General features: G+C 45.6%; 1 protein-coding gene across 1 annotated transcript in view; it reads left to right on the top strand.

The window, feature by feature from the left end:
- GTF2F1 (general transcription factor IIF subunit 1) overlaps positions 1–22,177 on the top strand; it is a 28,651-nt gene extending 6,474 nt beyond the window's left edge. The window contains exons 3-14 of the mRNA XM_089652654.1: positions 1,708–1,754; positions 2,044–2,116; positions 3,725–3,918; positions 4,013–4,183; positions 4,764–4,972; positions 10,448–10,586; positions 10,863–10,924; positions 12,828–12,941; positions 13,022–13,095; positions 16,060–16,201; positions 16,286–16,409; positions 20,761–22,177. Of these exons, the coding sequence (XP_089508780.1) occupies positions 1,708–1,754; positions 2,044–2,116; positions 3,725–3,918; positions 4,013–4,183; positions 4,764–4,972; positions 10,448–10,586; positions 10,863–10,924; positions 12,828–12,941; positions 13,022–13,095; positions 16,060–16,201; positions 16,286–16,409; positions 20,761–20,965 (1,554 nt within the window). The 3' untranslated portion in view covers positions 20,966–22,177. The remainder of the gene's footprint in view (positions 1–1,707; positions 1,755–2,043; positions 2,117–3,724; positions 3,919–4,012; positions 4,184–4,763; positions 4,973–10,447; positions 10,587–10,862; positions 10,925–12,827; positions 12,942–13,021; positions 13,096–16,059; positions 16,202–16,285; positions 16,410–20,760) is intronic.
- The last annotated feature ends 301 nt before the right edge of the window (positions 22,178–22,478 follow it).

Below are 22,478 nucleotides of genomic sequence, written 5' to 3'. Positions count from 1 at the left end.
GTCTAGAAAACTGAAACTGAAAATAATTGACGCTCACAAAGCTGGAGAAGGCTATAAGAAGATAGCAAAGCGTTTTCAGATGTCAATATCCTCTGTTCGGAATGTAATTAAGAAATGGCAGTCATCAGGAACAGTGGAAGTTAAAGCAAGATCTGGAAGACCAAGAAAAATATCAGACAGAACAGCTCGCAGGATTGTGAGAAAAACAATTCAAAACCCACGTTTGACTGCAGGATCCCTCCAGAAAGATCTGGCAGACACTGGAGTTGTGGTACACTATTCCACTATAAAGAGATACTTGTACAAATATGGTCTTCATGGAAGAGTCATCAGAAGAAAACCTCTTCTACGTCCTCACCACAAAAATCATCGTTTGAACTTTGCAAATGAACATATAGACAAGCCTGATGCATTTTGGAAACAAGTTCTGTGGACCGATGAGGTTAAAATTTAACTTTTTGGCCGGAATGAGCAAAGGTACGTTTGGAGAAGAAGGGGCACAGAATTTAATGAAAAGAACCTCTGTCCAACTGTTAAGCATGGGGTTGGATCAATCATGCTTTGGGGTTGTGTTGCAGCCAGTGGCACAGGGAACATCTCACGAGTAGAAGGAAAAATGGATTCAATAAAATTTCAGCAAATTTTGGATGGTAACTTGATGCCATCTGTGAAAAAGCTGAAGTTAAAGAGAGAATGGCTTCTACAAATGGATAATGATCCTAAACACACCTCGAAATCCACGGGGGATTACATCAAGAGGCGTAAACTGAAGGTTTTGTCATGGCCTTCACAATCTCCTGACCTCAACATAATTGAAAATCTATGGATAGACCTTAAAAGAGCAGTGCGTGACAGACAGCCCAGAAGTCTCAAAGAACTGGAAGACTTTTGTAAGGAAGAATGGGCAAAAATACCTCAAACAAGAATCGAAAGACTCTTGGCTGGCTACAAAAAGCGTTTACAAGCTGTGATACTTGCCAAAGGGGGCAGTACAAGATATTAACTCTGCAGGGTGCCCAAACTTTTGCAGACGCCATTTTTTTGTTTTCTGTTATTTTGAAAGTGTAAATGATGGACATAAAATCGAACTTTTGTTGACATATTATAAGAATGTCTAATCTGTAATTTGATGCCTTTTGGAGATTTTTCCATCTTTCCTTGCCTTCTTTATGCACATTAATACAAATTTTTAGCTGGGGTGCCCAAACTTTCGATCCCCACTGTATATATTATGTAATTATTATTTTATTTTATTTTTTTGCTAACTAAGCCTTTCAGATCACTTTAACTGGTCCTGATATTTGGACTACTGTTTCATTATTGCTTGATGCTGATAGGAAAGGTATGTAACTTGTTTCAAGTCTTCTATGAGATCTGCCAGTCTGTCTGTCCCAGAATCTAGCCTCTGTATGGGTAGGTTGGATATTACCTACCTTTCACTTTGGCAAGTGGTGTACTCCCTCCCCCCCTCCTTTCCAGATCTAACCATCACATGTGTAATCCTCTGCTTCTTGGACTTTATACCTAAGAGTTTTGGAAGGAAGAGCAGATCCTGTTGCATTTAGCAGCCAATCAGGTGCTCTTCATTGTCCGATACTGCAATAGGAAAAGTGTATGATTACGCTGGTAACAAGAACAATTCTTCTCATGTGTGGATGTCCACCTTATGTCATGTTGGTTTCTGTTCTCACTTGGTTTGTCTTGCAGGGGGGAAGCGGCCAGTCTGTGACGGAGTATGTCGTCCGCGTTCCCAGGTGAGAACCAATACCGTGATCCAGGGACTGTCCATGGAGGTCTAATATTTGCACTCATCAGTGTGTCCAATAATATTGCTCACTTTAATACTAAAGTCAGAGTAGTCAGGCCCTTCATAACAAAATCAAACAAGATCCGTGTGGTGCACAGCAAACAATTTTGGTACCTCAAGACAGATTGTGCTGGGTATTAAGCAGGAATTTCCTTAAAATGTAAATTGGGTAACAGGTTCACCTTGTAATATTTCATGAGTACAGGAGTAATTTCCTATGTCCCTTTCCTATACAGGAACCCCAGTAAGAGGTACAATGTCATGGCCTTCAATGCTGCAGATAAAGTGGACTTCTCTACATGGAACCAGGTACACAACATCTGCTATATACACCAGTCTCTGATGTCTTCCTTGTGTGTGACTGCCATCATCTCTTCTTTCTTCCTTCCTTCTTTCTTCCTTCCTTCTTTCTTCCTTCTTCTTTCTTCCTTCCTCGCTTCTTTCTTTTCTTTCTTTTCTTTCTTTTCTTTCTTTTCTTTCTTTTCTTTCTTTTCTTTCTTTTCTTTCTTTTCTTTCTTTCTTTCTTTCTTCCTTCCTTCCTTCCTTCCTTCCTTCCTTCCTTCCTCGCTTCTTTCTTTCTGTCTTTCTTCCTTCCTTCCTTCCTTCCTTCCTTCCTTCCTTCCTTCCTTCCTTCCTCGCTTCTTTCTTTCTGTCTTTCTTCCTTCCTTCCTTCCTTCCTTCCTTCCTTCCTCGCTTCTTTCTTTCTGTCTTTCTTCCTTCCTTCCTTCCTTCCTTCCTTCCTTCCTTCCTTCCTTCCTCGCTTCTTTCTTTCTTTCCTTCCTTCCTTCCTTCCTTCCTTCCTTCCTTCCTTCCTTCCTTCCTTCCTTCCTTCCTTCCTTCCTTCCGTCTGTCTTTCTTTCTTTCTTTCTGTCTTTCTTTCTTTCTTTCTGTCTTTCTTTCTTTCTGTCTGTCTGTCTTTCTTTCTTTCTGTCTTTCTTTCTTTCTGTCTTTCTTTCTTTCTGTCTTTCTTTCTTTCTGTCTTTCTTTCTTTCTGTCTTTCTTTCTTCCGTCTTTCTTTCTTTCTGTCTTTCTTTCTTTCTGTCTTTCTTCCTTCCTCCCTTCTTTTTTCTGTCTTTCTTCCTTCCTCCCTTCTTTTTTCTGTCTTTCTTCCTTCCTCCCTTCTTTCTCCTTTCTTTTACACTGTTAAAGTATCACTGCAACCTTTGAGGTATATGTAAACTATGAACTCCTATTTCTTCCCTGAAGTTGCAGCAAGTCGAAGCCCTCCTTATTTCCTGGCTGGAGGACATCTAGCATCCTCTAGCGTTTTCCTCCCCAGTTGACTGTACCTTCCACACCCCTTCCTTTCATTTGGATTTCAGTTCTTTCAATCATGGAGGCTCAGCATTACATGTGGGCGTTACCTGGGGTAATCTGCATGCACCCACTCCTCCAGACTGACACCCACTTCTCTAGACTGACACCCACCCATCAAGGCATTTTAAAGAGCTTTTATACTTATCAGTCCTGTCACCCATTTTTCGGATTCTGTCTAAGGGCTATAGTTCCTTGAAGAATCTTCACATCCTACCATCCCAGTTGTTTCAGATGCCTGCACACCCCTCGCACATTGTAGTTCCATCCACCAGTCCCTGAATCACTACTAAACAGAGCGAAGATATGAGGAATGGGCATTGGGTCAGGTAGGTATAACAGGTCTCTTTTTTCAAGGGTTTTAAAAAGGCAACAGGGTAACTTTAAAAGTCCTTGTTGTAGCTTACAGGTCTTTGGAATGTCTCACATTCCCCTGATCAGGTATGTTGGTAAAAATGGAAGGAAAGGAAAGGAAGCTGTTGGGTACTGTGAAATGGAATGTTTTCAGCCTTGGGTAAACAGATCTGAAATATGTTGTAGATATTATTAGCAGGACTGTTCTCTGACATACACTTTCACTTCCTGGGTTTCTGCACAATCCAGGCTCGCATGGAGCGTGACCTGAGCGCTAAGAAAATGTACCAGGAGGAGGAATTGCCTGAATCTGGAGCTGGGAGTGAGTTTAATCGCAAGCTGAGGGAGGAAGCCAGACGCAAGAAGTATGGCATCATTCTCAAAGAGTTCAAGGTGGAGGACCAGCCCTGGGTACTGAGGGTTAACGGCAAGGCCGGACGCAAGTGAGTTGAATGCATGGAGATGTTTTGTGTCTGACAAGGTACATCCATGGTATTGTATAAGGACAACAGCCAATGTATGTTTTTGTCTTCCCAGGTTTAAAGGAATTAAAAAAGGTGGAGTAACAGAGAACGCCTCCTACTTCATCTTCACCCAGTGTCCAGATGGAGCATTTGAAGCTTTCCCTGTCTCCAACTGGTACAACTTTACTCCACTGGCCAAGCACCGGACACTGACTGCAGAAGAGGCCGAACAGGAATGGGAAAGGTAAGGCCCGTGTGTGTGTTTATATATTCAGGGGGGCATGTACATTGGCCTTTAATGCATGTTGTAGTGAGGCAGCCCTAAGGGAAAAAAAAGGGCTGCCAATGCAAAAAATGTCCCAGATGTCGGATGTATTAAATAATTTTTGCTGCAATGCACTATGGTGCATGTGCATGGTCTTAGTATGTTGGGGTGCCATTCTAAAAGGGATGTCAGTGTCATGTAACGGGTGTTACCACGCAAAATATGTTCATGGGCCCTATGGTCTCACAAACAATCGGAGTGTTTGCATAGCCTCCCTAAGCAAGGAATTGGTGCAGCACCTGGAACAGCCACATGGAGGCACTGGAACACATGGCTGCAAATTGTCCTTGAAAGAGAAAATGAGAGGAAAGGTGCAGGAACTAAAATGTTTTGTGTGGGGGGTATTTTTTGAGGGCAACACTGAGCCTTATTATGTATAGTTTTCGAAGGTGCAAACTGGCTGCTTGTTTCCTCCATTGTAGAATAATGGCAACATCTGAAACAAACCCACAGTGGCAGTCCAACACACCTTACATTTCCCTTCAATGTTTTGGTTTAGGCGAAACAAAATCCTGAACCACTTCAGCATTATGCAGCAGCGCCGCCTGAAGGACCAGGGTGGAGAGGATGATGATGATGAGGAAGGTAGCGGAAAACAGGACAAAGGTGGGAAGAGCAAGAAAAAGAAAAAGAGTGACCTGAAAATCCACGATCTGGAGGATGAACTAGAGATGAGCACCAGTGAAAGTGAGGGCAGCGGAGATGAAGGTGAGGGACCAGAGGAGATCCAGCTAAAAAAAAAAAAAGAAATTAAAGGGTTATGTCATCTGAAGGTGATACTTCAGTCATAGGTGCCCTCTGTTGGATACCCAGCAGCTTTTATTTATTTATTTTTTCCTTCCAGCCTTAAAGCAGAGTTCTGAATGTTCTGTACGCAGTTAGAGAAGATATTAATCGTTCAAAAATGTCAAAATCTGTTTGCTTGGTGTTGGGGTTTTAACTGTTGTGACAGCCTAAGAGCATGAGGTTCCTGCAGTTGCATTAATTTTTAGACAAATTATATTCTATATGGCTGAAGAGCCACTTGGATGCAGAGCATGCTGTCGCTATGGCATTGACCTAGTCTCTGAGTATACTGTAACTATGGCGATGACCTGCTCTCGGAGCATGCAGTAGCTATGGCATTGACCTGGTGCTTGCTGTAGCTATGGCATTGACCTGGTCCTGGAGCTTGCTGTAGCTGTGGCATTGTCCTGGTGCGTGCCGTAGCTTTGGCATTGTCCTGGTGCGTGCTGTAGCTGTGGCATTGTCCTGGTGCGTGCCATAGCTGTGGCATTGTCCTGGTGCGTGCCATAGCTGTGGCATTGTCCTGGTGCGTGCCGAAGCTGTGGCATTGTCCTGGTGCGTGCCGTAGCTGTGGCATTGTCCTGGTGCGTGCCGTAGCTGTGGCATTGTCCTGGTGCGTGCCGTAGCTGTGGCATTGTCCTGGTGCGTGCCGTAGCTGTGGCATTGTCCTGGTGCGTGCCGTAGCTGTGGCATTGTCCTGGTGCGTGCCGTAGCTGTGGCATTGTCCTGGTGCGTGCCGTAGCTGTGGCATTGTCCTGGTGCGTGCCGTAGCTGTGGCATTGTCCTGGTGCGTGCCGTAGCTGTGGCATTGACCTGGTGCGTGCCGTAGCTGTGGCATTGACCTGGTGCGTGCCGTAGCTGTGGCATTGACCTGGTGCGTGCCGTAGCTGTGGCATTGACCTGGTGCGTGCCGTAGCTGTGGCATTGACCTGGTGCGTGCCGTAGCTGTGGCATTGACCTGGTGCGTGCCGTAGCTGTGGCATTGACCTGGTCCTGGAGCGTGCCGTAGCTGTGGCATTGACCTGGTCCTGGAGCGTGCCGTAGCTGTGGCATTGACCTGGTCCTGGAGCGTGCCGTAGCTGTGGCATTGACCTGGTCCTGGAGCGTGCCGTAGCTGTGGCATTGACCTGGTCCTGGAGCGTGCCGTAGCTGTGGCATTGACCTGGTCCTGGAGCGTGCCGTAGCTGTGGCATTGACCTGGTCCTGGAGCGTGCCGTAGCTGTGGCATTGACCTGGTCCTGGAGCGTGCCGTAGCTGTGGCATTGACCTGGTCCTGGAGCGTGCCGTAGCTGTGGCATTGACCTGGTCCTGGAGCGTGCCGTAGCTGTGGCATTGACCTGGTCCTGGAGCGTGCCGTAGCTGTGGCATTGACCTGGTCCTGGAGCGTGCCGTAGCTGTGGCATTGACCTGGTCCTGGAGCGTGCCGTAGCTGTGGCATTGACCTGGTCCTGGAGCGTGCCGTAGCTGTGGCATTGACCTGGTCCTGGAGCGTGCCGTAGCTGTGGCATTGACCTGGTCCTGGAGCGTGCCGTAGCTGTGGCATTGACCTGGTCCTGGAGCGTGCCGTAGCTGTGGCATTGACCTGGTCCTGGTGCGTGCCGTAACTGTGGCATTGACCTGGTCCTGGTGCGTGCCGTAACTGTGGCATTGTCCTGGTGCGTGCCGTAGCTGTGGCATTGACCTGGTCCTGGTGCGTGCCGTAACTGTGGCATTGACCTGGTCCTGGTGCGTGCCGTAACTGTGGCATTGACCTGGTCCTGGAGCGTGCCGTAACTGTGGCATTGACCTGGTCCTGGTGCGTGCCGTAACTGTGGCATTGACCTGGTCCTGGTGCGTGCCGTAACTGTGGCATTGACCTGGTCCTAGAGCAATGCTGAAGGGCTCGTTTACATAAGTGCCAATACCCTGTGTTTAAGCGGCTCCTAAGCAGTGATGTTAAAGCAGTGCACACAGGTGCGGTAGCATTGTGCTGTGTTAAAAATTAAGCTGCATGCCACTTTCAGGAGGCATTGCCGCAGGTCAGCTGCCTCCATTCATTTCAATGGTAACATGCTGTAACCGTACCTTAACAGCACCTATACTGCTACAGCACAGTAGTGAAGCATTTATAAAGTATTAGCTGGGTGCTGGAGGAGAGGCATATGAGGATCCTGTATCCCAGAATGCCCTGGGAAATAACCAAGAACTAGGATAGAGCAGATCCAGCCACTTCTTGTTTCTACAGAGTGGCCATGTGGTGGCAACACCGTTTGCTTCTACGTGCCGGCAAAAGCATCAAGCCAGCCAGGAATACTGACAGTGTCAGGCAGGAGCTAAGGCTTTGAGCGTTGTCAATGGCAAATCTTGTGTGTCAGTAAAGTGTCAGTGCCAGCAAGCTAACACATCAGCACCTTTTGGATGCCAGCAAATGACTGATAATCTTTCCATGATCATCTTGATCTGGAGCAAGCCGTGTTAACCCCTTCCTGACCAGGCCATTATTTGCGATATGGCACTGCGTTACTTTAACTGACGATTGCGCGGTCATGCAACACTGTGCCCAAATTAAATTTACATCCTTTTTTTTTTTTTTTTCTCCCCACAACTAGAGCTTTCTTTCGGTGGTATTTGATCACCTGTGCATTTTTTTTTTTTTAATTTTTTTTTTTTATTTTTTATTTTTTTGCGCTATAAACAGACTGACAATTTTGAGAAAAAAATATATATTTTTTTTACGTTTTGCTATTAGACAGGTCCAATAAAAATATTAAAATAATCAAATGTCATCATACATTTAGGCCAAAATGTATTCTGCTACATATCTTTGCTAAAAAAAAAAAAAAAATGTGTAATTTGGTTTACATGAAAGTTATAGCATTAACAAATGGAGGTAAAGATGCTGGAATTTTTTTTTATACTAGTAATGGCGGCGATCAGCAACTTATAATGGGACTGTGGCGGGCATTCTGACACTTGGGGGGGGAACTGATTTGGTGTCACTGACATCCCCAGTGACACCAATACAGTGATCAGTGGCACTGGGCAGGAAGGGGTTAACATATGGGGCGATCAAAGGGTTAACTGTGTGCTGTTTTACTACCTGGGCTGTGTCTGTGTTTTCACTGTAAGCACACTGCTTTGTATGGCTCTGCTATGCAGAGCCATACAAAGCAGTGTGCAGGAGCTGACGGGAGAGATCTGTGTTGTTTATACACAGGTCTCTCCCCCTGTTGGAAATACTTGGCAATCACGGGCCGGGACCCGGCGATTGACAGCCGAGGCCGCTAATGATGGCGCGGGTAGGGCGCACACACGCCCTTTACCCGGAAATGCAAAATCACGTATATATACATGATACTAGCAGGGAGGGGAGAGACCTTGCAGTGTAATGAGCACCACTTGGCTGCTTGTCAGGAAAGGGGGGGCAGGGCTTGTACTTTATCTCTTTCACTGCCAGAGCCATTTTTGTGTTTTGCACACGTTTAAAAAATCTTTTTATCACATGCAAAATCACGTGTATATATATGCACCAGGACCAGGTATATATACATGATTTTGCGCACCCCTGACACCCTGTATTTCTGCTACAGGGCGGAGGGGAAGCGGTTAAGAGAGATAAAAGTATGCAAATCCATATTGCAGAGAAATCGCAACTTAAACACATCTCAAAGCAGATCACTTCCTCTAAATCACTCCCCTCCATCCCCTTTTAAGCCCTTCACCCTAGAATAACACTTTCATGGGTGTTCGGCAAACTTTCTTGGTGCTTTTCCAACATTTTAAAATTGCGTCACAAATGCTATAGGTGTGTTAATGAGGGTTGCTTCCTTCTTTGTAAACATCACACATGTGTATGGAATACCACTGTGTTGGAGCTTTGCTACCTTCACTGATCACACAGACCAGTCAGCGAGCCCACAGCAGCTGGTAGTGGTTCTCCTATTGGTTAATGTGATGAAGGTGGTGCTTAAAATAAACCTAAAGGGTAAGTTAAATTTATACAGAGAAAAGATTTTTGGAGTTACGTTTAATAATCGAATAAGATCCGCACTCCATTCTCCACTCTTCTGCTTACTTTTATTCATGCGTCAACAGGATGGCCTTGTGATCAAGCCATTTGTAGTGAAACGCGTTAAGGAGGTGCTAGTTTCTTTGGGTGGAGCAGTGGCGCCCCGAGGCAGGTGCAGGGGGTGCGCGCCACACCGGGTGACACCGGACCCGCTCCACGAAAAGGTAAGTTGTAAAGAAAGCTGACGATCCCCACAGGATGGATCGGATCCATCCTGTGGGGATCATCGGCTTTCTTTACAACTTTATTATTATTATTATTATTATACAGTATTTATAAAGCGCCAATAGTTTGCTCAGCGCTGTACATTACAAAGGGGGACAGAACATGTGACAGAACAATACCAATACAATGCAAAACATGAGGGGATCGAGGGCCCTGCTCTTTCGAGCTTACAATCTAGGAGGGAGGGGATGGTGGCACAGGAGGAGATAGCTGTGGGGGATGGAGTGGTAGGAAGAGTGGAGGAGGTCGGCAGGTTAGCAGGGGGTGGGGTAGGCTTCCCTGAAGAGATGGATTTTCAGGGTGCGCCTAAAGGAGAGGAGAGTAGGTGATAATCTGATGGGTTGGGGCAGGGAGTTCCAGAGGATGGGTGACACCCTGGAGAAGTCCTGGAGGCATGGGAGGAGGAGACCAGGGAACTAGAGAGAAGGAGGTCTTGTGAGGAGCGGAGTGTGCGTGTTGGGCGGTACTTGGATATTAGGTCAGTGATGTAGTTCGGGGCAGTATGGTGGACAGCTTTGTACGTCAGTGTTAGGATTTTGAATTTGATCCGTTGCGCAATCGGAAGCCAGTGGAGGGAACTTACCTTTTCGTGGAGCGGGTCCGGTGTCACTCCGTATAGGTTGCATGCCGACGATCCCCGCAGGATGGATCAGATCTGTGGATTGGGGAGCATAATGGATCGGACTCCGATCCATTATGCTCCACCATCCGCAGATCCGATCCATCCTGCGGGGATCGTCGGCTTTCTTTACAACTTACCTTTTTGTGGAGCGGGTCCGGTGTCACCCTGTATAGGTTGCATGCCGACGATCCCCGCAGGATGGATCGGACCTGCGGATTGGTGAGCTTAATGAATCAGACTCCGGGTGACACCAACCCTAGGGATGCCATTGGGGTGGAGACACCATATTTGCAGCCATACTTATAACGGTAAGCCAGGATGAGCTTCTTTGAGCCAGCGCTCTGTTTTTCCGTGGACAAGTGAAAGGAGCAGGTCTGGAGAAGTGCTGCAGCTCTGGGATGTTTCAGCTATTACATTACTAATAGATCCTTTGATCCATACAAGGTTTTTCTTTTAGATGTGCAGTACCACCCATCATTCAGTCATTTGTTTTTCATTTAAGATGAAGGTCGGCGGAAGACACAGAAGCAAACTGCCCGAACTAAGAAAAAGAAGAAGCAGGTTGACGATGAAGCCATAGAAGACAGTGATGATGGTGACTTTGAAGGACAAGAAGTAGACTATATGTCTGATGAGAGCAGGTACTGGAGGCTGAATTATCATCAGCAGAACATGTGGCGAGTACTGCGGTGGTTTCCGGCAGTACAATACGTTTTGCCTGTTAGGAGATTTAATACTTGCCATAGCGGCATTTTGTATACTCGGTGCTGTTCCCCTAAGATTGGGGTTACAGATCACAAACTGCTTTTTGTTGTAATTGTTACTTTTTCTTGGTAAACTTTCAATAAACTTTGCATGGAAAAAAAAAAAACATGATGAGAACAGACCATTACCTTTACTTTTTCTTTCTGCATCAGCTCAGATGAGGAACTTCTTGGCAAACCCAAAGTCACCAAAGAGGATCAGGACGTTCCTAAAGGTGAAATAGAAATACACTAGGTTTATTCTATCCTTGTGTTTGTGGCACTCTGCTTTTAAAGAGCCTGTCACTTGACCGATTCAGGGGATCTATACATCCCCTCCCCGACCCGCTTATGCTCTGCATCTTTGCTGCGCACTCCTAACTCCATGAACGTTCCATGAGAGAGCTTAAATAAGGTTCATTACGTCAACCTCCTTTTTCATATGACTGTGTTTGCATCTAGGGGTTAGTCTCTGAAGCCCAAGCACTGCATTTTGGGACCCAATCACATGCTCCTCCAATAACCAGGTATTTTGCAGTGGCTGCTACATAGGAAGAAGTGCCAGTGAAGCGCTGATATGGTATTTTTGGGTCAGGGCATGGGCTTTAAAGAGAGTCTGTCCTGAATGGGTGGAGTTCCTTTTTATGGGGGGGGGGGGGCTTTAGGCAAATAAAAAAAAAAAAAAAAAAACTAGTACCAAGTAAAGGAATGATAGCTGAGAAATCTCAAAGGCTCCATTGCATGAGCTGTGAGCCAATGGCGCTCTGCTGTCCCAGCCAGGAACCAGTGGGGCTCTGCTGTCCGAGCCAGGAGCCAGTGGTGCTCTGCTGTCCGAGCCAGGAGCCAGTGGTGCTCTGCTGTCCGAGCCAGGAGCCAGTGGGGCTCTGCTGTCCGAGCGGGGAGCCAGTGGGGCTCTGCTGTCCGAGCGGGGAGCCAGTGGGGCTCTGCTGTACAAGCGGGGAGCCAGTGGGGCTCTGCTGTACAAGCGGGGAGCCAGTGGGGCTCTGCTGTACAAGCGGGGAGCCAGTGGGGCTCTGCTGTACAAGCGGGGAGCCAGTGGGGCTCTGCTGTACAAGCGGGGAGCCAGTGGGGCTCTGCTGTACAAGCGGGGAGCCAGTGGGGCTCTGCTGTACCAGCGGGGAGCCAGTGGGGCTCTGCTGTACAAGCGAGGAAGCAGTGGGGCTCTGCTGTACAAGCGAGGAAGCAGTGGGGCTCTGCTGTACAAGCGAGGAAGCAGTGGGGCTCTGCTGTACAAGCGGGGAGCCAGTGGGGCTCTGCTGTACGAATCGGTGGGGCTCTGCTGTACAAGCGAGGAAGCAGTGGGGCTCTGCTGTACAAGCGGGGAGCCAGTGGGGCTCTGCTGTACGAATCAGTGAGGCTCTGCTGTACAAGCGAGGAATCAGTGAGGCTCTGCTGTACAAGTGGGGGAACCAGTGGGGCTCTGCTGTACAAGTGGAGGGATCCAGTGGGGCTCTGCTGTACAAGTGGAGGGATCCAGTGGGGCTCTGCTGTACAAGTGGAGGGATCCAGTGGGGCTCTGCTGTACAAGCGGAGGGATCCAGTGGGGCTCTGCTGTACAAGCGGGGGGAACCAGTGGGGCTCTGCTGTACAAGCGGGGAGCCAGTGGGGCTCTGCTGTACAAGCGGGGGGGAGCCAGTGGGGCTCTGCTGTACAAGCGGGGGGCGAGCCAGTGGGGCTCTGCTGTACAAGCGGGGGGGGAGCCAGTGGGGCTCTGCTGTACAAGCGGGGGGGGAGCCAGTGGGGCTCTGCTGTACAAGCGGGGGGGGAGCCAGTGGGGCTCTGCTGTACAAGCGGGGGGGAGCCAGTGGGGCTCTGCTGTACAAGCGGGGAACCAGTGTCGCTCTACTCTATGAACCCAGCACGTATGGGATTACTTGTGTCTGATGGAGAGGTTTTCTCATAGGTTGGGGAGAGGATTCAGGGAAGAGCTACCAATGTGGCAATGACCATTTCCTGTGCAGTGAGCTTACTCCCAGCAGAGAAGCTGCACTGATCAGAAGAGGTGTCCTCCCCTTGGAGTAGTGGACCAGCATTATAAATGTAATCGTCGGTAAGACCCGCTAATGCTGTGTATTCTGATTGTGTTTTATGTCTGGAATTCTGCTTAAATGTCGACAGGGATTGATGAGGCGAGTGAGAGCAGCGAGGAGAGCGAAGAGGAGAAGGTGGAGGAGGAAGAGGATGAAGAGAAGAAAGGTTCCACGCCTCAGGAGCGGAAGAGGAAAAGAGGAGGTGCGGCTGAGATGAGTCTCTCCAGAACACTTTGGGGGTGGGGTTTAGTCTCTCCAATTGACACTGTTTTTCAACCACAGACAGCAGCGAGGAATCCGAGTCAACAGATGACAGCGATATTGACAAAGAGGCTTCCTCAGCTCTTTTCATGCAGGTATCACTTATTAACCCCTTGCCTACCAGGCACTTCTACCCCCTTCCTGTCCAGGCCAGCTTTCAGCACAGTCGCACTTTGAATGACAATTGCGCGGTCATGCAACACTGTACCCATATGAATTTTGTATCATTTTTTTTAGACAGAGCTTTCTTTTGGTGGTATTTATTCACCTCCGGGGTTTTTTATTTTTTGCTAAACAAACCAAAAACAACTGAAAATGTGGAAAAAAAATAAAAATTTTCCTAGTTTCTGTTTGTAAAATTTTGTAAATAACTGATTTTTTTCTGATATGTGCTAATGAGGCTGTGGTGATGGGCACTGATAGGCTGCAATGAGCATTGATAACATAAACCTTTTCTACAATCCTTCCCCAAACTCAAATCCTACCCCACAGTTCCCCAATATATTCAAAATATCCACAATACAAAGTCCACAATGCAAATTCAAAAGTCCACCACGAGTCCACACTCATATAAAATCTTCAGGCGTTGAGAATTATCCCATTCATCACTTCAGATCCAGGAAACCTCAAATAAAATAAACTAAATATAGTGCATTAACTTTTACCAACAATCAAATATTGTGATACCATGCAAAAGTCACTTGTGAGAAAAAAAAAGAAAAAAAATTTATTTTAAATTACTACTTTTAGTGATTCTCGTGTAAAAATACTGTAAATAAAATTAGGGTGAATACACCTACACAGCCCACTCGCGAGGTGAATCCACTGCAAAATACCCAAACTTGTGTAAAAAGTGCCAACACTTCAATAAAAAATACACAGCAAGTGCTCAACTTGTGAATATATATAATCCACAATCCAAAATAAGTGCCACCACTCTGGTAGGATTAAAAACTATTACCCTCTTTCATTTCTCATAAGCATTTTAAATACTCCAGGGTACACCAGCTTTCTCCTTCCAGATAATTCTAAGCATTGTTCCCCGATCCTCACAGGGCAAGAGAGCAAGATTCAGCGGGATGTATAAGTAATAAAACAAAATTTTTATTGCTGCTTACATCAGAAAAACGAAAGACCATCCTGTTCCAGCATAACCATCAAACCAGCATCAAAGATGGCCGCGATGCTCCTTCCGGTTTTGCGTCTGACGTCACGACCCTGACACGTTTCGTCACTTCCGACTTTCTCAAAAAAAGTCCCTTGAGAAAAAGTCGGAAGTGACAAAACGTGTCAGAGTCGTGACGTCAGACGCAAAACCGGAAGGAGCATCGCGGCCATCTTTGATGCTGGTTTGATGGTTATGCTGGAACAGGATGGTCTTTCGTTTTTCTGATGTAAGCAGCAATAAAAATTTTGTTTTATTACTTATACATCCCGCTGAATCTTGCTCTCTTGCCCTGTGAGGATCGGGGAACAATGCTTAGAATTATCTGGAAGGAGAAAGCTGGTGTACCCTGGAGTATTTAAAATGCTTATGAGAAATGAAAGAGGGTAATAGTTTTTAATCCTACCAGAGTGGTGGCACTTATTTTGGATTGTGGATTATATATATTCACAAGTTGAGCACTTGCTGTGTATTTTTTATTGAAGTGTTGGCACTTTTTACACAAGTTTGGGTATTTTGCAGTGGATTCACCTCGCGAGTGGGCTGTGTAGGTGTATTCACCCTAATTTTATTTACAGTATTTTTACACGAGATTCACTAAAAGTAGTAATTTAAAATAATTTTTTTTTTTTTTTTCTCACAAGTGACTTTTGCATGGTTTCACAATATTTGATTGTTGGTAAAAGTAAATGCACTATATTTAGTTTATTTTATTTGAGGTTTCCTGGATCTGAAGTGATGAATGGGATAATTCTCAACGCCTGAAGATTTTATATGAGTGTGGACTCGTGGTGGACTTTTGTTATTTGCATTGTGGACTTTGTATTGTGGATATTTTGAATATATTGGGGAAATGGTGGGGTAGGATTTGAGTTTGGGGAAGGATTGTAGAAAAGGTTTGTTATTTGCACTTTCAAGGGTGAAAGTTTTACTTTTTTTTCTTTGGGGATTCACAGAGATTTTGATTTTAATGAGCGTTGATAGGCAGCACTGATGACGTGGCACTGATGGGCATTGACAGGCATCACTGATGGGCACTAAAAGGCAGCACTCATATATGGAACTGTTAGGCGGCACTGACTGGCACTGTTAGGCGGCACTGACTGGCACTGTTAGGCGGCACTGACTGGCACTGTTAGGCGGCACTGACTGGCACTGTTAGGCGGCACTGACTGGCACTGTTAGGCGGCACTGAAAGGCAAGTCAGATGGGCACTTATATGTGGCATTGATGGGCACTGACAGGTGGCTCTGATGGGGCTACACTGATCATCAGTGCCCTGATGATCAATGTACATGTTCCCTCTAAGGCATGCTGATTAACGGCTCTCCTCTCCTCACGAGCTGGCAGTGTGACAGCTCGTGAGGAGAGAAATGCTGATAACCGGCATTTCCTTATTTACATGCGATCAGCTGTGATTGGACACAGCTGATCACATGACAGAGCCGACTTCCTCGACTCTTTCCGTTGATTGGTGCTCATATGACATCCTCCCAGAATGAGAGAACTGCCTTGCGCCCGCCATTTCCTTATATGGCGGGCGGGAGGCGGTTAAAGAGGACCTGTATTATTGATTAAATTCTGTGCTAATTAGAGGCAGATGTGGAAGGTAGTTTTTTTTTTTTTTCTTTTTTTTTCAATCCCTTTTTTTTTTTTCTTTCAGCTGCAATGTCATCCTCACACTTATTACCTAATGAGTTACATCGTACTGCACTGGTCACCTGCTTCTAGATCACCTAGATCGATTTTTTTATTTTTTTTTGCAATTGAAAGTGGCTTAAACTACCTGAAAATGTGTTCGATTTGTAATAGTTGCTCAGTAGGAACACCTATATCTGTAAATTCTCTTCTGTTTGCGTCTACAAGCTCTGCCATGCCTTCTCCTCTTTCCTAGAAAAAGAAAACTCCCCCGAAGAAAGATAAAAAGGGGGGCTCCAACAGCAGCTCCCGCGGTAACAGTCGACCTGGTACACCGTCTCCTGATTCCGCCAACACTTCCAACACTCTCAAAGCTGCGGCCAGCAAACTGGAACAAGGTGTGTGTGTAGCAAGCTGCGATTTAGGTCTTGAGTTGTCCTTTCTGCCCATTTCTAACACCTTCTCGTCTTTCTGTCCACTAGGTAAACGTGGCGCTCTCCCTCATACGCCGGCTGCAAAGCGCCTAAAAATGGAGTCTGGGCCTCAGAGCACATCTGGAAAATCGACCCCACAGCCGCAGTCAGGAAAGTCCACGCCAAGCAGTGGGTGAGCAATAGCACATCTGACTGTCATATGGACACCCTCATCATTTTTTTTTTTTTTTTCTATATTTTGACATATCTTCAGGGACTCCATGCTATTCCTTTTTAACCGCTTCACTTCAAGTTCGGACACTTTTACCCCCTTCCTGTCCAGGCCAATTTTCAGTTTTCAGCGCTGTCACACTTTGAATGACAATTGCGCGGTAATGCAACACTGTACCCATATGAATTTTTTAGCATTTTTTTGGAGACAGATAAAACTTTATTTTGGTGGTATTTATTCACCACTGGGATTTTTATTTTTTTTGCTATGTAAATGAAAACGTCCAAACTTTTTGAAAAAAAAAATGTTTTTCTTATAAAGGTTTGCAAATAATCTTTCTTCATAAATCTTGGCCAAAATGTATTCATCTATCTATTTAGTAAAAATAACCAAAATTAGTTTATAACCCAAAATTATAATTTTTAAAAAACATTTTTTACATTTCTATTTTTTTTTATATTGTGTGGTTTTTTTTTTTTTGTTTTTTTTTACATACTGTCACCCTAGCAGCACAGTGTCACCATAGTGTACTACTTGTGGGGGGTGATGATTTTTTTTTTCTTTTTTTCTTTTAAATGGATTGCTTTTACACCCATAAAGGTTGTAAAAGCAATCATTTCTCCTTCTCTGGCTGCATTCCTGCAGCCATTGAGAAATACTGTGTAAGCTGTGATTGGTCACAGCTTGTCACATGGTACAAGGCTGTTGTGAATAGCCTTGTACCATGTGACCTCTGTGATCATTCACAGATTTCACATGTAGTAAGCAATGATGTCAGGAAGTGACATCTTGCTTACTACTAGTCATATGATCACTGATCGGCCAATCAGTGATCACATGATCGGGACCTCACACAGAGGAGCCCGCACAGGGAGGGAATGCGGGAGGACGTTTATAAACGGCCACCTGCTTCTGCATCGCTCCCGTCTGGCCCATGTACATAAACGGCTGGACGGGAGCAGTCCAGGAGCTGGTGGCCGTTTATAAACGTCGTCCAGCATTCTCTCCCTGTGCGCACTCCTCAGTGTGAGGTCCCGATCATGTGATCAGTGGTTAAAGGGGGGGCATTAACCTTATTTTAATAATTTTAGGTGTTTAAGTGAATGTGGTCAGCTTAATGTAAATCTTATCAGGTAATGTGTTGAAGCTCAACCCCAACCTTCCCTTCAGTCTTGCACAGCTGTCTGGGCTCCTCTCTTGTACTGAAAATGCAGAGCAGGAAATGTAAGTATGGGATGTCTATGGACCGCTTTCTATGGACCCCTTTCTATGGACCCCTTTCTATGGACCCTGATATAGAGTGAACCAATGACTTTGCCTACAAGTGTCACAATTGGAACACTTAAAGCTGAGCTCTCTCCACCCCCTCAGTCTTGCAGAGTTGTACCGGCTCCTTTTCTATACTGAAATTGCTTACTCTGATTTCACTGCATAACCTGAGCTTCTCACATTAGAAACAGGTAGAGTCTCATTTCCTGGCTGGAGGACATCCAGCATCATCTAGCTTTTTCTCTGACTCTCCATAGCCCGCCTATTTATTCATTACCTTTCAGTTCTTTCAGTATTGGAGGCTCACCATCACATGTGTTCGATTTCTATGGGGTTGTACATGCTACAGTCTGCTTGGGAACATCCAGTCCTTCAAACTGACATTGCAGCCATCGAGGCATTTTTGATATTTACAGAACTCCTCCCATGAGCCAGCCAGTATATGGGCTGAGGGCTCTTGAGGGGATGCAGGGGCAGGGTGCTGTGATGTTTTCAGGAGGCTATGTATAGTGCCCTGCTTGCCCCCCCCCCCCCCACCAGGCATGATCTGCCTGCATTGCCACTGAAGCTACTGGGTCTAAAATAAGGTCTGTAATGAAAATGGAGGTTTTTTCTTAAAATATCATTAGCATGTTGATGGCGTATATGGAGAGGGGGAGGGGAGGAGAGATCAGGAAAGCAACAATATTAGCATGTCATATCTCCACTGCATTGGTGACAGTACGTAGAAAAAAAAAAAAAACCTTAAAAAAAAAAAAAAAAAAAATGTTTCCATACTGTCACCAGTCAGTGTCCCTGATCACCGCCACACACGTTATATGATGCTGCTGCAAAGGCTGTTGGGACTTGTAGTTCATTTATTCACAGAACTCTGAATTAATGACGCGGCCATGTAGGCAGAGCGTGTTTTCAAAAAGTGACGGCTAGTACGAGGAACTTCTCCCCATTCTGCTGTCACAGGGAAAAAGGACAGCGGGTGACGTCTGCAGCGGGGGGGGGAACATGTTACATATTCCACCCTAAAAATGGATGGGACATGTAACATGTTCCCAAAGGTGAACTTATCCTTTAATTTGGGCTTCACAGCGTGTAATATATAGTACTTGTTCCTGATTTTCTTGTTAAACTAACATCCTTGCCACAAGTTCTGTACAGTCTCCTTTTTAGATGTGATGTGATGTGAAATCCGTTTAGTTTGCAGTTAATCAGGCAGGACCTTGTATTTCGTAGTTGGTAAAGCTAAAGGAGGTTGTACATTCTGACTAACCTGTTTGGTCAGCATCATCCATGTGAAAAATACTTTTTATGTGAAATTACATCAGGTACTCAGTAAGACTTCTTAAAAGCCATTGAGTTACATATTCATTGGGAAAATGCATTTTTGGGAAATAGAACGTGGCATTCCTGCAAATTACATCATGGAGGAGACCGGAAACCCCAAAGAGTGCAGGGTCCTGAATATGAAGGTCTGTTATTCACCTCCTCTCCTCCTTCGCCTGCTTTATGCCATTATTTAAAACATTATCTGAGGTTTTCTGACATAAAAGACATAAAAGAGAAGTATTGGGTTTAAAAAAATAAATGATACTCACCTAGGTGGATTGATGCTGCATTTGTCCCCTGCAGTACTGCATTGAGAACTAAGCAATCAAACACTGCTGATCACTCAGTTCTCCCCCTCCACTTTGAGCAGAGAGTAGTGACTGTAAGGGCTCATTTACACTGCAGCTGATGAACCGTTTAGGAGCTGTTCAGCATTTTTTTCAGCAGCCCCTGAACTCTCCCTAATGTTTTTCTATGTGTCCATGTACACATCTTCATTTAAAGGCAGTTGAGTTTATAGTCGTTTTTTTGAATGCGGAAAACTTGCGGTCAGCAGTCAATTTTATCACCATTTCAAACGCAAAATGCTTGTAAACGCGGCAAATTGAGTTTATAAGCGTTTGCATTTGAAATTGTTTTAACTCTTCCAGTTCCCGATGCTCTCCGGAGCCTTTTTTCATCATGCAAAATGCATGCAAAGCGTTTTCAAGGTGCTCAGATGGACAAAACACTGAACACAGGATGTTCCTACCAAGCTTGTCACACATTGTAATGACCAATTCACACCTCAGACCTCTCCCACCCTTGGAAACAAAAGATATGTTAATGACCATTCACACCTCAAATTCCTCATGAAGACCCCCTGCCAGGTGACCTTAATGACTCCCCCCCCCCCCCCCCACCCCCCCCACCCCCACCAGACACCTTTCCCACCCTTGGAAACAAAAGAAATGTTAATGACCATTCACACCTCAAATTCCTCAGGGAGACCCCCTGGCCAGCTGGCCTTAATGACTCCCTCCACCAGACACCTTTCCCACCCTTGGAAACAAAAGAAATGTTAATGAGCAACTCACAATTAAGCTAATGTCAACACATCCTGCTGTCTCTGCTTCTACTCTCTGTATTTTTCTGAAACTGTCTGAAATAGTTAATAATTTACCACTTTTCAGTGCATTCTGAGCATTTGGGAGGTTCTCCTGTGCTTATCTTTAAAAAACGCTTCCAAACGCAAACGCGCATAAACACGTTATGCAAACGCGGGTAAACAGATGTTTTTTTAACCTACGTTTTCCAGCAATCAGTTTCCATCGTTCAGAAGTGTCCCGTGTACATGGGGCCTAAGTCACCAACTCTCTGTTCTGCCCCTCCAGGACTCACTGTAGTATCAGGCTGGGGAGGGAGGGGCTGGCTCAGTCTCCCAGCAGTTCAGCTGCTAGTCCAGGCTTCAGGGTGGATTCTGACCAGATCACCATCTTTTCAGAGCCTGAACCGACTCTGTGACATCAGCTGACAGCGGGCTTTAAATAGGTCACAGAAGTACAGAATGAACTGCACTCCTGTGATCCATAGGAGACGTATAGCCAGAGAAGTTCATAGTTGGACAAGGAGGGGAAAACATTACAGAAAATCCATCTTCCACCAAGCACCAGAATAAGATGGGACGGACACAGTTGAGGTTGGAGTTCTGCTTTAAACATGTTTCCTCTTCTATTTCCAGGGACGTTCAGCTTACCGAAGAGGCTGTTCGGAGGTACTTGACCCGCAAACCGATGACTACAAAAGACTTGCTAAAGAAGTTCCAGACCAAGAAGACAGGACTGAGCAGTGAACAGACAGTGAACGTGTTGGCCCAGATTCTGAAGAGACTGAACCCTGACCGTAAAACCATACATGAGAAAATGCACTTCTACCTGAAGGAATGACCACATCCTTACAGAAGGAATGACCACATCCTTACAGCAAGAGCTTATACTTCCTTTTTGATGTCATTGAAATTCTCTTGGAGACCTGAGGGTGACACCGGTTACTAAGAAAATTTATACAGTATTTTCAGTTATTATGGATTTTAAGATCCTATTGCTCGATGGTTTCATGCGCTAATGTGTAGATGTGTGTTTTTTTTTGGGGGGGTTTGTTTTATTTACGGCTGCCTGTAGGGAGTGCATTAACCTCTTCACGCCGGCCGCACACAAATGTGTGGCCTCCCAGTGTCTGGGCCTAGAGGCCGAGTGGCCGCACATTTGCGTTCTATTAAAAAAGGACATATGTGCTCGAGAGCGCACGCCCTGAACATTCCCAGCACACATGTCTGGTACTCACGGAAAGGTCTCGATCTCCTCTTTCGATCGGGACCTTTCCCGATCATGTGACCTTAAACCCCGCCTCCCGGCTTCTGGAACCCTTAAAGGGCCGAGAGGCGGCGGCGTGAAGGGGTTAAGCTGCACTGCTGAACAGGTGATGAGGTAAAAGGATACGGCATATTCTAAATGACTAGGGCTGGGTGACTGGTTCCTCAGGCACCCAGTTTTATCTAGTATGGGTTGAAAGTCTTGAGCTCTGTGTAAGCTCCAGGTGGAGACTCGGAGCTTAACCGAGGCTTGCATTTCGTTCTCAACAACTGAACAGAAAGGTGGAGCAGCAAAAGGCTTGTGAGTATGTGCAGCTGCTAGAGCGACTATTAAAATGAACGTGTTACTTTCTCAAGTGCAAGTTAACTTTTTGAGTCTCTGACCTGCAGAAGTTAATAGGTTCTGAGTTCTGCATGTTTGCTGTGGGTGTTGTGGCTCAAAGTATTGTAACTGTAGACAGCCAGGCAAACATGCATTTTCAGAAGACAGCCAGCAATGGCTCCCCTCTATGTTTTGGGTTATTTAAAATGCTTACATTAGCCGGCAGCTATTTAGATTTCAGATGTAGTTTTTCGTTAGAATTGGACACCGGAGTTGGGTTGGTTTAGAAAGCCTCTGTATCTCCGCAGACCAAATTTCAGGTGTGAAGAGAGTCGGGGATGACGTGTTCGGAGAAAATGTTTTGATTTATTGTGTGTGACAGCAATGCATGAGCGATGAATGTTCAGTACCTGGACTATTTTGTTCTTCGAGGAGTGATAATTATTAAAAAGGAATGATTTTATACTTCCCCTTGTGGTGTTTGTCTTTTTGGTCTGATACAGTTGTCTGGCACTGGAGATTAATTCCTGACAGATGTATGTTGCGGGGGCAGGGCCTGCCGTGATTGGCTGCGGTCCTGTCTGAATATTTCACATATCTGAACAATAGCCCAGATCCATTCTCTTTCCTCTGTCAGGAGAGTGGCCGGACTTGTGATCAGACTCGGTGTGAACTGAGATGGCCTATAGGGACCTAAGTGTTTCATTAGCCTGATCTTGCTCTTTGCCTATAATTCTCCTTCATTCACTTTTTTTTTTCTTCTTTT

This window comes from Staurois parvus, unplaced genomic scaffold, assembly GCF_062004578.1.
Source record: "Staurois parvus isolate SC_StPar_1 unplaced genomic scaffold, SC_StPar_1.0 ptg000689l, whole genome shotgun sequence".
Lineage (NCBI taxonomy): Eukaryota > Metazoa > Chordata > Amphibia > Anura > Ranidae > Staurois > Staurois parvus.
The sequence above is the reverse complement of the archived record's forward strand: the minus strand, read 5'-3'. Positions and strand labels throughout refer to the sequence as shown.